Raw genomic sequence first — 16165 nt, 5'->3', positions numbered from 1 at the left:
ACCGCAGCTGTGTGGGGTGCTGGAGAGACCTGAGCTGCCCTGTCACCCAGATCCAGGCTTGAATCCAGCCCACTGCTTTCCAGTTGAGTGACTAGGGGCAATCCTTAACCTCTTTGAGCCTCACATTCCCCACCTGTGACACAGGGATGCAAAAACTGCCTCCATATGAGGGCTCTGGGGAGGACTGAATGAGCCAGGGAGGGTCTGCATCGGGCCCGGCTCTGGCTCAGGGCGCTGGACCGGCAGGCTGCTACTTCCGTCAGCAGTATTGTCACTCCTACTTCTGTTGGAGCTAGTTGGCCGAAGAGCAGAGCACCCAGTTCCATTCCTAATTTCTCTCAGACTTTCAACTAGTGCTTCTGCTCCACACACAAAGGCTCTTTCAACTCCAAAGCCCTCTAGGCCTCTGAGATGCAGGAAGCTATTTCAAGTCCCCACCCTGGGGAGACGCTGCCCTGTGTGGTGGAGAATGTCAGCTCAGCATCGGGCTCCTCCCTCACCCTCAGCCCCACCAGCTCCCTGGAGAGTAGGCACTCTGCACTGCTCTGGGTCCTCCTGACCCCTACAGCCTGACTGGACCCTCTGCCCACACAGCCTGTGGGGGAACAGTGTGGGCAGATCCAGCCCCAGCTACCTGGGCTGCCAGCAGGCCCTCCCACCCACTGTTTCCTTCTCTGCAGGGACTCTCAGGGCTGAAATGTCACACACAGGCATGCTCCTGAGGTCAGGAAACAAACCACTGGCACTCTGCTCCCCTTGTTCCCTGTCTCTGGGCCTCAGTCTTTTATATCTGTGAACTGTGAGGGCTTTGCAAGATAAGAATTCTAAACTGCCACCTGTTCTGACTGGTGTAGCCTGGGACCTGCCCAAGATGAAAGGGGGCTTATCAGCAATTGGCATCTGGGGTCTCCATGTCAACAACCCTAAATGTGGGCATGCCGGAACGGAAGAGAGGGAGACAGGAAAAGAGGGAGAGAGATGCTCTAACTACGTCTGTACCTGCTTACAAACCCCTAGCACCTCCCACTGCTCCCTGGATAAAAGACCAAAGTCCTTAGCTCGGCATTCAAGGCTTGTGGAACCTGGCTCCAAATGCTTTTTCCAGCCCCTACACTCCGGCCTCTGTGGACTTCCTGCCTGTTCCTGATGCATGGTGAGCATGGCTGCCCTGCCTTCTTATCTTCACCCCTTTTTCCTTGCTGGGCACCTGCAGGCCCCCCTCCTGCTTATCCTCCCTGGCCAGGTGCAAATGCTTCTCTGGAGCCTTGTCTGAACCCTCTCCCCAGGCTCGATGAGTCACTTCCTCCCTTTGTTCCTAGGCCCCTCTGTTCTGATCCCTAGAGGAAGCTGCTGGCTTCCTCACCAGCTGTGAGCAACCTGAGGACAAGGACATGCCTGATGGCATCTGTGAGCCCAGGAGGGGGTCTGGCACAAACCAGGTGTTTGAGAGAGAGTTTGTGGGATAAGAGGGGTCAGGAGCTTAGGCTTTCAGTCCCAGTAACCGTACTGCCTTGCTGTGCCTTTGGGCAACATAGTCCCTCTCTCTCCATCTCTTCACAACGGAGGAGGTGGTAACTCACATCCTGCTTGCCTCTTAGGCTCGGGTGAGAGATACAAAGTCACCAAGTAAGCTCTACATGGCTATGCACCTGGCAACCAGACCTTTGGCCCCTGCTGGCCAAGCAAGGGGAGAGCTAAGGGAAGCCAGCTCCTGGGAGCCTCTCCCCACATGTGAAATGCCAGGATGAGAGGGAACAGCCTAAACTCGAGGCTCTTTCACAGTCAGGGATGTGGGGAAGCCCGGAGCATGGCACAGTCTGTCCTCCAAGCCATGGCCAGACACACCTACCTTCAGCTTTTTGACACTCGTGCAGGGGTCGTTGGAGAAGCTCTCAGTGTCCGAAATCTCGATGTCCTCACCATACAGAACCCCAGTCAGGTCGTTCCTCACCTGTCACAAAGAGAAAGAGTGGGTGGGTGTGCTGGTGGCCACAGGAAGGACAGGAAGGGTCTGGTCAGAGGGGTCGTCCCGGCAAAGCAGCTCAACTGGGCTATTTTTTTCCACCAACAATGCAAAACGAGCAATTTCCCCCTTTTATTATAAACTAGAGGGCCCTGTGAGACCTTGGAGACCTGCCCGTCCCACCCTGCAGGTGACACACTGGCAAAAGGACAAGAAACTGATTGCATAAGGTTTTCCTGGGAGAGTCAAGATGAGCACCCCAATCTCCAGGCTTTCATGCTGGTGTTTCTCTGCCCTATCATACTGTCTCCAAGTCAGACTATTCACATTCATCTCTATTTATGGCGAGGGGGTATGGAGCCAACCCGCGCTGTTACATGTAACTCTGTCCACTGACACGCAGGGCAGCTAACAACTCTGTGCTTGGAAAGCGGAGGTCTGTGAACTCCAGGGTTTGCCAAGTCCAGCCAATGTGTGAAGCAGTGTGGAAGGATATTAGGGAGTGGTGGGGACAGTGGCAAACTGGTGACCACATGTCCCATCTAAGGTGGCAGCTGCTGTAATCACGCTGTGCCAGAATGCTAGACCGGGGTCACTAGACCTTCTGGTTTTGGGGGAAGAATTCAGAATCTAGGTTTTTTTAAAATATAAGATCCTTTCATATCTGAAAATATTGGCATGATTTTGAATTACTTAAAACACACACAAAAAAGTAGGGAGCAAACCAAAGAAATCTGAAGTTTGTATTTGGCCTGTGGCCATGCCTGAGCAATCCCTGATGTAAAGCAATGGAAACTGGACTGTGTGTGTCAGTAAAAACAACTGGGCCGGGGCGGGGGAGGGGGGCGTGCGTAGGGGCCCAGATTCTAGGTTTTGCTCTGTCACCAACTTGGTGGTGACCTCTGCCTCGCTGTGTGACTCACCCTGTCTCAGGGCTTTACTGTCTTCTTCCTTAGGAGAAGATGATCCTTACAAGCACTTCTCGTTCACACCCATTATGATGGTCATTATTAAAAAACAGGAAACAGTAAGCATTGGCGAAGATGGAGAGAAATGGAAACCCCTGTGCACAGAATGGTGCAGACACCGTGGAAACCAGTACGGCAGTTCCTCAAACATTAAACACAGATCGCTATATGATCCAGTATTCCACCTCTGGTTCCTGTCTCAAAAGAACTGAAAACAGGGTCTTCAAGATGTACTTGCACACCCATGTTCACAGCAGCCTTATTCACAAAACCCAAAAAATGGAAGTAACCCACATGTCTATCAATGGATGGAGGGAAAAACACGTGGTATGTACACACCACGGAACACTATTCAGCCTTCCAATGAGGTTCTGATCCACGCTACAATGTGGATGAAACGAAGACATTATGTGAAGTGAAAGGAGCCAGACACAAAAGGACAAGTATTGTAGGATTCCACTCACATGAGGTACCTAGAGGAGTAGAATTCATAGAGATGGAAAGTAGATCAGTGACTACTTGGGGCTGGGAAGGAGGGAATGGGGAGTTAGTGTTTGACGGGTAGGGTGACTGGGTGGATGAAAAAGATCTGGGGATGGATGGTGGTGCTGATTACACAATAGTATGAATGTACTTAATGCCACCAAACTGGACACTTAAAAATGGTAAAAATGGACAGGGAGTCTGGGTGGCACAGTTGGTTGAGCATCCTCCAATTGGTTTTGGCTCAGGTCATGATCTCAAGGTCATGGGATTGAGCCCTGTGTAGGGTGTGCTAGGTGTGGAGTTTGCTTAAGATTCTCTCTCCCTCTCTTTCTGCCCCTCCCCCTCTCTAAACATAAATAAATAAATCTTTAATAAATGGTTAAAATGGAAACTTCATGTTACCTATATTTTATCACAGTAAAAAAAAAAAAAGGCGTTTCTTATTTCCGTGGTAGATTTCTTCCCATGTATATCTCAAAGCGTTATTTTGAATAATTTGGCTGTGAACGTTGCAGGATGGTCGCTGGGAAGCCACCACCGTGGAAGCAGAGCCAAAGGGTTTCAATGGGAACTGCTGTATTTTATTTCTTTAAGAGAAATATGACACAAATAGAACAAAAAGTGAACGTTTATTTAATTCTGGGTAACGAGTCCATGGGTGTTTGCTACTCTGTGTTTCCTGAATGCTTGAAATGCTCTGGATAAATGTTTGGTACAAGGTGTTATTCTATATGTTGGCAAATTGAACACCAATAAAAACTAAATTTATAAAAAATAAAACAAAGAATGAAGCTGCTGCAATCACATGGAACCTTGTCCATTCTTAGTTTTTATCTCTATTTTTTAAAAGATTTTATTTATTTATTTATTCATGAGACACACACACACACACACACACACACACACAGAGGCAGAGACACAGGCAGAGGGAGAAGCAGGCTCCATGCAGGGAGCCCGACGTGGGACTCGATCCCGGGTCTCCAAGATCATACCCCAGGCTAAAGGCAGCACCAAACCGCTGGGCCATCGGGGCTGCCCTTTTACCTCTATTTTGATGGAAGACTGGGAATGAGTTGATTGGACCAACAAAGTTGACTTTGGCATTGTGGTTTATTTCTGCTGCCACAAATCCTTCTTGGATGCAGGTGGAGCCCCACTGTTAGTTTCGTGTGTCGGGGGGTGTTGTAGAGAAACAACAACGATTAGACACTTCAGAAAATGTGCAAAGTCACCCCTGCTGGAGGCAGTGCAGCTGATGCACGCACCACTGGCATGCACACTCAGGGGATCTGTTAGAGCTCTCTTGGAGCTCAGTCTTCACATCTCTGAAGTGGGGGCAATACAGCACGTAACATATGGGGTTGTTTCAGGGACCAGCAAAAACACCAATGATGCAAAATGTAAACTCTCAAGTTCTTTATGCAGTTTAAAAGCTGGGATGATCACTTCCAGGGGTAAGGGCAAGGCCTCAAGGCAGTCAGTGGCTTGGAGTATCTATCTGTGAATAAGGGTGTGTGTGAGAGCTGTATAAATTATGGCAAAATAAACTATTTTTTTTAGGCAGTTAGAACTCAAAACGAACAAAACTAAAACACCCTAGAGGTCATCTCATTCTGCCCCTAATTTCACAAATGAGGAAACAGAAGTGTCATTCCCAGTCTTGTGCTCTCCACATGCTCCCAGGCTGGTTCTTCTGGATCCTGCCAGCTGTGGGCAGTTCTGGAAGCCTGATGAGCCAGAACAGGTCAGAACAGATGGTAGTACGATCAGCCACCATAATTTTAGCACCAAGAAGTCTGAGCTCAGCTCAAGTATTTACTCTAATGGACCTCTTTAGAGAAAGCAAATGGAGGAAATGAGTAATAAATGGTATTTTTAAGTAACCAAAGCATGGAAAAGAAACAATGGAGTTGATGTAACTCCTAAGGAAAAGTAGCCACAACCTCACGTGTAGATCGGAGAGTTATTCAGTCCACTGGCCAAAGAGGTACGACATGAATTTGTAAACGCCTATTTTTCCTTCTGGAATTGTAGGTTCTCTTGTTTAATGGGGCTGATGTCTTGCTATAAACTGCATTTCTGCACAGTGAGTCTTATGTTTTCATTTGCCTCCATTATAAAGCAGAAATACATTCTTCTGGGAAAAGAGTGACTCTCAATTTTTCCAAGAAAATAAAACACACACATACTCTCCAGTATAGTTGGAGTCCCGCGGGGGAACCTAATCTGCATGGATGGGCATGGATGGGACAGAGGGGAAGGCTGCCTCATTACCCTGAAGGAAGAGCCAGGACCCCTGGGGGAAATGAGCAGGGCCAGGGGTAGGGTTTCCAGGGTGCTAGGAGAAGAACCGAGAGGGGTTGAATCCTTCAAGGCTGGCGCTTTGGGGCCAGTTCACAGGGCTGAGGTCACTTCTGCTTCCACAATAGTGGATCTGAGCCCAGGCTGCAGAAGGAGCTCCAAGAAGCCCAAGTCACTTGATGCCAGAAAACAGAACCAGAGGGTCAGAGCCCCAGGAATAAATAATCTGGATAGGCTTGGGGGCAATAGCTACTGATTTACCTCCCCTGCCTCAAGAACTGATTTGGGCTAGATATGAAGTTGTGTCAGAAAGCCTGTCCTAAGGTGGCCCCTGGATGGTAACACCAGCATCATCTGGGAACTTGTTAGAAATGCACATTCTCAGGCCCCACCCCAGACCTACTGGATCAGATACAGTGACATAGGGTCCAGCGACCTGTGTTTACTCAGCCCTGCAGGTGATTCTGATGCATGCTCAAGTCTGAAAACCTCTGTCCTAAAGGAAGCAGGATAAGTTTTATAACAACCATTGATCATAGTGGGGAAAAATGTTTCCAATGGCTTGGATATTTCCCCTTTGATTGGAAGACCAGAATGTGTTAACTGAGTGAGGCTACTGCCACCCAAAAGGGTGAGCAGGACTAGGAGCCATAATTTGAAGGCATCACAGCTAGAATGAAGGAGGGGGCAGTCACCCTCTGGTCTGTCCTCTGTCCATGTCAGCTCACACGGAGGACACTGGGCTCAGTTCTGGTTGCCTTTAGAAGGGATAGTGACAAAGTGGCTTAAGCTCAGAGGAGGGAGGTGTGGCTAGGACAGGGACCAAGGACCCTTAGGGAAGCCATGGACAGGGGGCTGGGGAGTACAAAGGTTATAAGGGATGACAACAATGTCTCCTAAGGCATCCCATGCAGCCTTGGGAATCCAAGATCCAAGTCCAAGAATTTTAACATTTAAGCTCAGACTTTAAGCTCTAAGGAAGTCCAACATCTTGAGAGAAGTCAAGAGCTAAGCAGAATCAGTGGCTCTGGGGGAAAGCCCAGAGCTGTGGGGACAGTCCTGCTCCCGTAAGCAGGCAAAACCCCCGTCAGGTCAGATCAGCCATCTGAGCAGTAGGCCCAGTAGGTATGCACACAGTCTCCCTCCCAGCTGGGTCACGGGGCCGTGGGGGAAGGGGTGATGAGGACTTGTCACTCCAATGAAGCCATCACACTGGTCTCACTCCTCCAACTGACTGAGGCGTCGGGGACACAGCCAGTCTTTATCATCCTGCGAGATGCAGGGGGAGAAGCAGACAGGTTGGAGGAGGAAAAGGAGACCAGAGGAATAAGTATGTCACTGGCTAGACAACTTAGATCTCAGGCTCTCAGTCTGGGCTCCTGCCTCATTCCTGCAGCTGGGATTCCATCCGATGCCCAGTCATTGCCAATAGGCTTGAGTCTCTCTGGACAGTTACCTAGTGCTCTGATTATTCTAGATTGGGGCTCTGTTTGTTCTTGCCAGTCTCTCTCATTGATTTTCCCATTCCCCCATTCATTCATCCACTTGTTCGTTCATTCATTCATTCATTCATTCATACATGCATGATACTGACATCTCTTCTATTCCACGCACCATGTGAGGTGGTACTAGGGCTCTGATAGTGAGCAAAACCATTCCCAGTCCTGGGTCTCTATCTACTGAGGGTGAGGAACATTCATCAGATGACTGCCCTGGTACCTACCAAGTCAAGGGAGTATTCTCAAGTTCAGGAGTATGCTCTGGGAGAGGCTGTAATGGAGGAGCTGGATCCAGGCCAGGAGGTAAAGCAGGAGAAGGATTCCAGGCTGAGGAGTAGTGCATGCAAAGGTCCCACGGTGGGAAAGAAAGTGAGAAGAGTCAGGCTGGGCTAAAGCAGAGCATGGGCCAGGGAGGAGGGAAGGTTGTGAGCACAAAATGAAGAGTAGGCCATCAGGGCCTCATAACTTACATCAAAGATGCTGGTCTTGAGCCTAAGCACCGTGGAAAGCCATTACAAGGTTTCAAGGAGGGGTGACATGACCAGAACTGTGTTTTAGGCTGCTGTGGGGCCAGTGAGGGGCAGAGGCAGGTGGGGAAGAGGAAGGCCAGGGAGGAAGCTCCAGCAACCATCTGGGTGACAGATTCTGGAGGCACTGGTGGAGGTGCAAGAAGTGACCTACTTAGGGGTGCATTGGGGGCAACTAATAATCTGTATTAGTCATCCATTGCTATGTAACAAATTTTCCCAAAACCTGGTGGCTTCAAACAAGAAGCATTTATTATCTCCCACAGTTTCCATGGGTCAGGAATATGGGAGCAACTTAGCTGGGCGGTTCTGGCTCAGTCTTCCCTGAGCTGTTGTCAAGGTATTGGCTGGGGCTGCAGTCACCCGGAGCCTTCTGGATGGCATATCGGTCATAAAACACCTGGGGGGTTTGAAAAAACTGATGCCCAGGCTGCATCCTAAACCACTCAGAATTCCTGGGCTAGCACCCAGGCATCAGCATCTTTAGACCTCTCCAGGTGGCACCAACATGCAGCTAAAGATGGGGACCACACATTTGAGAGGTAAAAGCAACAGAACTGCCAAGCTACAGCAGGGTTGTCAGCCTGCCTAAAAGTTCCCAACATCACTGTCCCCACTCTCTCCAGGTCCAGGGCACCATCTTCCTTTCCAGCTTCCTTCACTCCTTCCCTGCTCTCTCCTGTCCTGTCCCATAGTTATCTCTCCTCTTTCATCCCCAGGTCCTTCTACTCCTGGCCCCCAGTGTGAGGAGCAGGTCCTGACTGTGAACTGAAAGAAGCAAGGGAGGGAGAAGGCATAAGAGACAGTAAGAAAGGCAGAGGAGGAAAGCAAAGCATTGTCATAGCTCTAAGTGATCACTTTCCGATCACACATCCCAGGCAGTGAAGGCTCTGACATGAAATGCAAGGTGGACGCCATGGGGAACATCGGAGACCACGGGACACTTGGCTTCTGTGGCCAGTAGTTCCCCGGCCGCCTTTTCTAATGAGGCTGCTGCACCAGCTGAGGAATCATCTCGAAAGGCAGACATCCAGGTAAAGATGGGGAGAACCAGATCTGTGCCACATGCACTTTACAACTCTTTGAAAATTCTAATTAGGTTACGAAATGAACTTGAGAGCAAAGCGAATTCCCAGCTCTCCTATGGAAGTGGAGGTAACCTACTTTGTCATTCAAATGCACTCGCTATATATAGCCCTGGATTGTGCCAAAATGTCACTCCTTTTACCTGACTAAAGCGTATAATTATAGATTTACTTCTATTCATTCATGAAATGTGTCTTCACTTGATTAAACAGTTCATTCAAGTAAAATCCATTAAAATATGGAACATGTTAAAATGTGGCTCGTTAGAGGTAGAGGGCACCGCTGTAGTTAAGATGCTAATTAGGATAAACAGGCATTTGAAACACTCAAATCTTTGAATAATTCAGGTCACTTTTACTGGGGCTGGAGCTCCCCAGGAACCACCATTAATTTAAGCTAATTAAAAAATTAGCCTGCAGAAGAGAAGACCGAGGCAGGAAGTGATAACCAGGTTCAAACACTGAAGGGCTCTCATGTGGAAGAGAGGGCACCTGATTCTGGGCACCCCCCCATGGCAGAGGAAGGGCCAACAGTAAATGATTCAGGAAAGCAAACTTTGGTCCAAGCCAAAAGAACTTTCTAATGATGGAGAAGGCTGCTTTGGTAGGTAGTGAGCTGCCTGTCATCAGAGGTGTACAAGGAGAAGCTGGTTGAGATGCCAGAGAAGGGAGTTTTCTCTCATCACCAATGCATGTGGTTCCAAGAAAATAAGCATTTCAAAATTCCATCTGCCCGCACTCTGCCTTTTTCGAAGTACCCCTCTGCATCTCTGAAGTTTTCCAAAGATTTGGGGCATGCACTTAAATCCCCACATCCCATGTGGTTGTACTTTACTTTCCTAAACCTGATGAAGATTCATTGAAGAAAGCGTTCCTTTTAAAAAACAGAGCCATCGAGCTTTCAGATTTCTATAAACATTAGCTCTTAATAAGCTATAACCAGAGTTGAATACAAGTGAATTTTTTTTTATCGGGGTAAGTACGCAAGTGAACATGCATTAGCTCTATTGTATATGTGTAGCACTTGCACAGGGTAATACCTGTGGCATATACACAGCTGTGTCCATGTGAAGACCCCACATGTATGGGGGGACACCTGTGTGTTCACCCACGGCAGAGCCAATGTGACCTCCAAAGAGGTACGTCCAAGCCCTAACAATCAAGATCTGTGGATGTGACCTAATTTGGAAAAAGCATCCTTGCAGATGTAGTTAATTGAAGGATCTTGAGATGAGCTCATCCTGGACTACCTGGGTGGGCCCTAAATCCAATGAGAACTGTCCTTATGACATAAAGGCGGAGGGAGATTCAGGGGACACAGAGACAGGAGGGGTGAGGCATGTGATGACAGAGGCAGATGCTGCAGAGATGCAGCCACCAGCCAAGGAACACCTAGAGCCAGCAGAGGCTGAAAGAGGCTGGGAAAGACGGTTCTGGGGAGCATTCAGAGGGAGCAGGGCCCTGCTGACACCTTGATTTCAGAACCCCTGGCTCTAGAACCATAAGGGAATGAATTTCTGTTGCTTTCAGGCAGTTTCTGGTGATGTGTTGTGGCAGCCATGGAAACAAATACATTTGCGGTTGCCCAGGACCCAGCCTCTTGCTGGTCTAAACCGTGACCCCACGGAGCAGCCAGGCTTCCTGTCCTGCCTGTACCCCACATCACAGGTAAGGTTCCCCTCTACTTGACAGCCACTTGTCTATCCCAAAGAAATGACAGTTTTTCTCACTTCCCCAGAGTTACGAAGAGCAGGAAAACAAGGGGTGGACCAGGAGCTGTCATGTTATGAGATGTGGGGGCCCAGGTGGGGCCACCAGCCTGGTGGGCCTCAGGGGCAGGCTCTGGAGTCCAGGTTGCTGGCTTTGAGCTGGCCGTTATAGAGCTGACCACGAGAACTGGGGCTGTCACATCCACTCCCCAATTAGCGCAGCAGCCCCCCGAAGGGACGGGCTTTGATGGCACTGTGTCTGCCCAGGCTTCGTCACAGAGGGTCCTTAGTCTGAGCCTCGAAGAGTTCATGCTGAGACCATCTGAGATGGTCTTGCAGGGGTGAGCCAAACGCTCAGCAGCTGGCCTGCATGCTTCAGCCTCAATGCGCAGCCCGCTGACACAGGGACTGGCTCTGGGGACAGTGCTAGGCAGCCCTGTGGGCACCCCTGGGGGATGCAGAGTTCCCGGGGCGGGGGAGGGGAGCTGTTCTCTGCTCTCACAACTGTGGCACAGGGTGCGGGGCCCTGTGACCTGAACCCACCTAACCGCTCGCATCAAACCCTTAGATCAGCTCCCACCGGCTGGTGGACGTGTGGCCAGCCCCCATGGTGGCTGGGAACAGGGATCCCTACTGGCAGAGCTGGCCAGTGACAGGCTCCTGTATGCAAGATCCACCCACGACATTTCCTTCCTGCATTGCAGCCAACACTGGCATCACCTGTTCGGGGAGTCCAACAGAGGGAGAGGGGAGGGCCTGCAGACCACTCTCGTCTGCCCTGTTGCCCCACGGGCTCCTCAGGGGCTCAGCTCCCAGAACCACACCCTAGACCAACCTGTAGGGAGGCGGGGGGAGGGAGGGCAGATGATTCAGGGGAGCTAGGGTTCTCTGGCTCTCAAGTCCCTCTTCCCACCGTCCAGCCTCACACAGTTTTAGAAATTCCAAAGAAGCTTAAGTGTGATAGACAGAATAAGGTCCCTTCCCAAAAGATGCACACATCCTCATTTCTGGAATCCCTTCCCTTATACGACAAAGGGCACTTTGCAGATGGGATTAAGTGAAGGGTCTTGAAATGTGGAGATCGTCTCATTATCTAGGTGGGCCCAGTGTAGTCATAGGGGGTCTTCTCAGGCAAAGAGGGAGGTAGACCCAGAAGGAGACCTGACAACACTGCTGGCTTTGAAGGTGGAGGATGGCCCGAGCCAAGGAGTGAAGTTGGCCTCTAGCAGCTGGAAAAGGCAAGGAGCCAGATTCTCCCCTAGAGCCTCCAGAACCAATCAGTCCTGCCCATTCCTTGCTTTCGGCCTAGAGAGGCTGATTTTGAACTTCCAAGCTTTGAGCTTTGTTACCGTAACGTAACAAATTGTGATGATTTGTTACAGCAGAACCTGGAAACTCCTACAACCAGCTCTGACTTTAAAATCCCACACATCCGGAGGTCCCTGGGTGGCTCAGCGGTTTAGTGCCTGCCTTCAGCCCAGGGCGTGATCCTGGAGACCTGGGATCGAGTCCCACATCTGGTTCCCTTCGTGGAGCCTGCTTCTGCCTCTGCCTGTGTCTCTGCCTCTCTTTCTCTCTCTCATGAATAAATAAATAAATAAAATCTTTTAAAAAAAAATCCCACACATCCCTAGACACCTCCTCCTACAAGAAGAAGTCTTCCCTCATTCCCAAGCTAGTGGTGACCCCTCCTCCTGAGCACAGGGCCACTCTCTCTGGAGAACCAGAAACTGTCCTGAGAGTCCACACGCCCTCCATCCGGGACCCTCAGCTTCCAGCCCCGGGCTGGGCGTGGGACCTGAGGAAGTGGGACCAGGCTGAAGTCCCCTTCCTGGATATGCACAAACCCCCAGCCTGCAGTCTTCCCTTCGCCTGCCACTTCTGCAGCTCTGTCAGCTCCATGAAGTCAGACTCTGCTGAGCTATGGCAGAAAGACATCAGCCATCAGAGCCTGGCTGCTTTCCTGTGACGAAGCGCCTGGCGCTTTAATTGCAGCAGGCCTGTGGGACCCAGACCAATAGTTACAGAAAATTTAGATATTAATAAAGCAGGTAAGAAGAGGGCTCTCACCTGAGAGCACCGGAGGAAGTGGGGTGCAGAGTCACACACACACACGCGCACGCACACACACACACACACACACACACACACACACACCCTGCTTTCTGAGCTCCTCCCCTGCTCCCTGGCACCTGAGGAACTGCAGAGGGGAGGGGAGAGGGCCACATAGACAGAAAGCCCCACCTGCATATCCTGAGGAGCTATCACCGAGACGTGGGGACCAGCGTGACCCCTGGGATCCCAGGCAATGGCCAGAACCAGCATGGGAAGCCACCTGGAAGTAGCTTTCGGCTCTCTCAGGGGTAGAACTTTCTACCAAAGATGGAAGGAACGGCTGTGGCTGGAGAGTGAGCTTCCCATCACTGCTGGTATGCAAGCAGAGGTGAGGTTGCTAGAGTAGGTACTTGGGCCTCAGAGGAAGGGGAGGAGAGACAGCTGGAACCCCAAGGAATGTCTCGGGCCTCTACTCCAGTTACAAGGGTGCAGGTGTCAAGGGCACTGGTACACATTCTCACCTCTGCAGAAATGGGGCAGCTCCAGCAGCTCAGTAAGCCCAATAAACGGGTGGATCTGTGTCCACCCTCTCACCCCAAGGTGGAGCTGAAGGACTCCTCAGAGACCCTAGGGCATCCCTGCCCTTCTCATGTGCAGTTTTCTTTCCAGTCCTATATTTCAAAGTCTTTTTCCTTTGTCCTCTGCTCAGTGACCTGCCCAGATGTCCTATGGCCCTCCTCCTTTGTCTACAGGGCCTCCCTTACTTGTTCAGGACTGCCGACTGGCAGTGTGGATGGAGGAGGAAGGGAAGGCCTGAGGGCCACCTGCACCCGTAGCCCACCCCTCTTCCTTTCCTCTCCCGCCCCCCACTCCCAGCCTTCGGGGAGCAAGCAGGCTTGGGGGGATCAGCAGGATGACTCTGGGTGCATTTCATCCCCTCCACAGTCTTATAAAGCAGACATCATTTTACAGATAGGGGCCTGGAATTTTAAGTGGCTTGCTGAGGCTTTACAATCAGTAAGAGAGAGAAGAAGGCAGAGCTGGGCACATCCAAGGGACGCGGCATCAAGATCAGAGGTGACAACAAAGAGGAGGTGGCACATGCCTAAGATGTACTTCACCTCCTGGCCCCAAGGCCATTGCAAAGGGATGCCTCTGTCCTACAAGTGGGGTTGGCATGGTCACCCTCAGGCCCGCTCCCCACATCTCTGACCCACTGACCCACCAGGCCTTACTGGACCGCAGGGGAAACTGAGGTCTGCAGAGGGGCAGGGACTTGCCCCAAATCACACAGCTGTCTCAGGGCAGAGCTGGATTCAAACCCAGTTTCCCGCTTTCGACGTCGATACTACCCAAAGCCATATCTTTAAGAGGAACAACAGAATGGTAACCCCCCTGCGAACAGTAACCCCCCCCAAAAAAAAGCCACCTGCTGCAACCCTTCCAGGTCTTTTTCCTGAAGCCCTGCAAGATGGCACCTGCTTGACGGCAGTACCCAGCTCCGTTCCTTGATGTTCCAGCACCAAGCCCAGGGCTTGGCACAGAGCAGCTGCTCAGCAAGCACTGTACAGAACTGGAAATCTTCCCTGACATCAGCCACACTTGGGTTCAGAGTTTTGAAGAGCAGTGGCTCCAGGCCAGCTTGTGCATCACGCCTCTCTGGGAGCCTTGTAGAAATACAGATTCCGGGGCCCTGCCCACGAGCTTCTAACCCCAAGATGAGAGGAGGGGAGGGAGACAGGAATGCGTCTGCATAAAGCACCCTGGGGTCCTCGTTATACAGCCACATTTGGGGGCTACTGGCCAAGTGATGCCCTTTCAGCTGTCCTGGTCTTACCAGGCCCGCTAGTCTAGACTCCTTCATTCCCAAGGGCCCTGTAACAGATACTGCACTGTGCTGCCAGAACTTTCCAGCCTCCCAGCTGCTGGTGGGAGCCACTGTGGTGGCTACTGATGGCTTGCAGCTGAGTGTCCCTTGGGGCTTTGCCCCTGTCCGAAGATCACAGCCCCCCACCCCCAACCCGTCTCCGTGACTGGCCCAGGCTTCAGGCCTGATTTGGACCATCCCTGAGGGGCCACCATAGTTCCAGCGCTCACCCCGGGGCTCTCCTGAGGCCTCTGTTACAACTGCATTTCGTGTCCACCGCCCTCCCTCCTGCAGTAAACCTCTTGAAGATCTCGAGTCCCTTTCTAGGGAAACCTGACCTGAGTCAGGCTCACCCACGTGTGCGTTGACTCAGCCCAAACCTGTGCTTTGTCCCCAGAGCTTAGATGACAGGGTGCTGGTGCTGAGAGCCCACGGCTGCTGGAGAAACGCAGCTGCTTGCTTTGGGGTTCTTCTGTGGTGGGACCCTGGGGCTGGCTCAGACCTCTGAGGTCCTGTCCACTCAAAGATTTCTAACTTAGCCAAGTGATTTCCCAACTTCCCCTCAAGCCTGAGAAAAGGAGGGTAGCGACACAACTACCCATGTTCCCAACACGCTAACCCAACCAGTACAATTTCTTGTGTTGGTTGCCCTCGTCTGTACCCACACGAGTCTGTCTCTGCTCCTCTGTTTCTGGAATGTGACTTTTATGGACTTGAGCTACCTTGTCCTTTGACTTGCAGGTGGGCTGGGCCAACCGCAGGCTCCAGGGGGAGCAGAGGGTGGGTGGGAGGAGAGAAGAGCAGCCCCCCCCCCCCCCCCCCGTGACCACTCCTTCCTCTTGTCTTCCAGGGGGTCAGAGTCTCCGGCGCTGCTTTAGCACTACCTGGTTCCTCTGGTCCTGCCCAAAGTACTTCCTCTAAAGTACATGTTCCTCATGTCAGCCTTCTGAATATGCCACCTGTTTCCTGCCAGGACCTTCACTGGTACAACCGGTTTTTTGGGTAGAAGTCATTGAAGCGTCAACAATTCTATACCTTGATTTTTTTTCACCTCACATTTTATCGTATACCTTGATAATTCATTTTTGCCACCAAGCACATACACCAATCACTTTAAGTTCCTGACCTCTGCTCTCTTCTGCCAAAGCCCTGCTTGCTGCTTTAAGCCCCACTGCAAATGGCCCTTCCACCATGAAGTCCTTCTGGCTGAAGACTCCTGAACACTCTTCCTTCTCAGGTGTATGCTTGCTTGGCCGCGTTCTGGAAGAACTGGCAAATTCTTTGGGTCATCCACACCCCCCTTAACAGCACACGACACAAGGGCTCCTCTGATCTAGTACAGGTGGCTAGGAGAGAATGTCGGCTTTGAGGACAGATGATGGAAAGGAACCAAGGTCAAAAGTTCCTCCAAGGTCAGGAAAGACAGTCTGCTCTTGCCCTGGCCCAGAGTCGGTGGAGCCAGCCCCAGCCTGTAGAGGTGCTGAGTGTGTGTCCTGGGAGGGAGCTGGCAGGTCAGGTGAGCCAACCGGGTGGACACTGCATCAAAGTGCTGAGCAGGCCAACAGCCCGCGAGTGGGGTTTGAAGCTGTGCTAAGCTCAGCAGTTTTTATAATGTGTCTTCCTAAAAGCCATATCCAGAGACTCCAGGGAACAGGTATTTATTCACTGTGCACCATGCAAGGAGAATCTTCCAAAGGGGACTAGA

General features: G+C 51.1%; 1 protein-coding gene across 1 annotated transcript in view; it reads right to left on the bottom strand.

Moving 5' to 3' along the window:
* The window catches only part of GABBR2 (gamma-aminobutyric acid type B receptor subunit 2), a 348476-nt gene that overhangs the window by 169930 nt on the left and 162381 nt on the right, over nt 1–16165 (bottom strand). The window contains exon 4 of the mRNA XM_055301415.1: nt 1850–1951. Coding sequence (XP_055157390.1) covers nt 1850–1951 — 102 coding nt within the window. The remainder of the gene's footprint in view (nt 1–1849; nt 1952–16165) is intronic.

The sequence above is a fragment of the Nyctereutes procyonoides genome, unplaced genomic scaffold, assembly GCF_905146905.1.
Source record: "Nyctereutes procyonoides isolate TBG_1078 unplaced genomic scaffold, NYPRO_anot_genome, whole genome shotgun sequence".
NCBI lineage: Eukaryota > Metazoa > Chordata > Mammalia > Carnivora > Canidae > Nyctereutes > Nyctereutes procyonoides.
The sequence above is the reverse complement of the archived record's forward strand: the minus strand, read 5'-3'. Positions and strand labels throughout refer to the sequence as shown.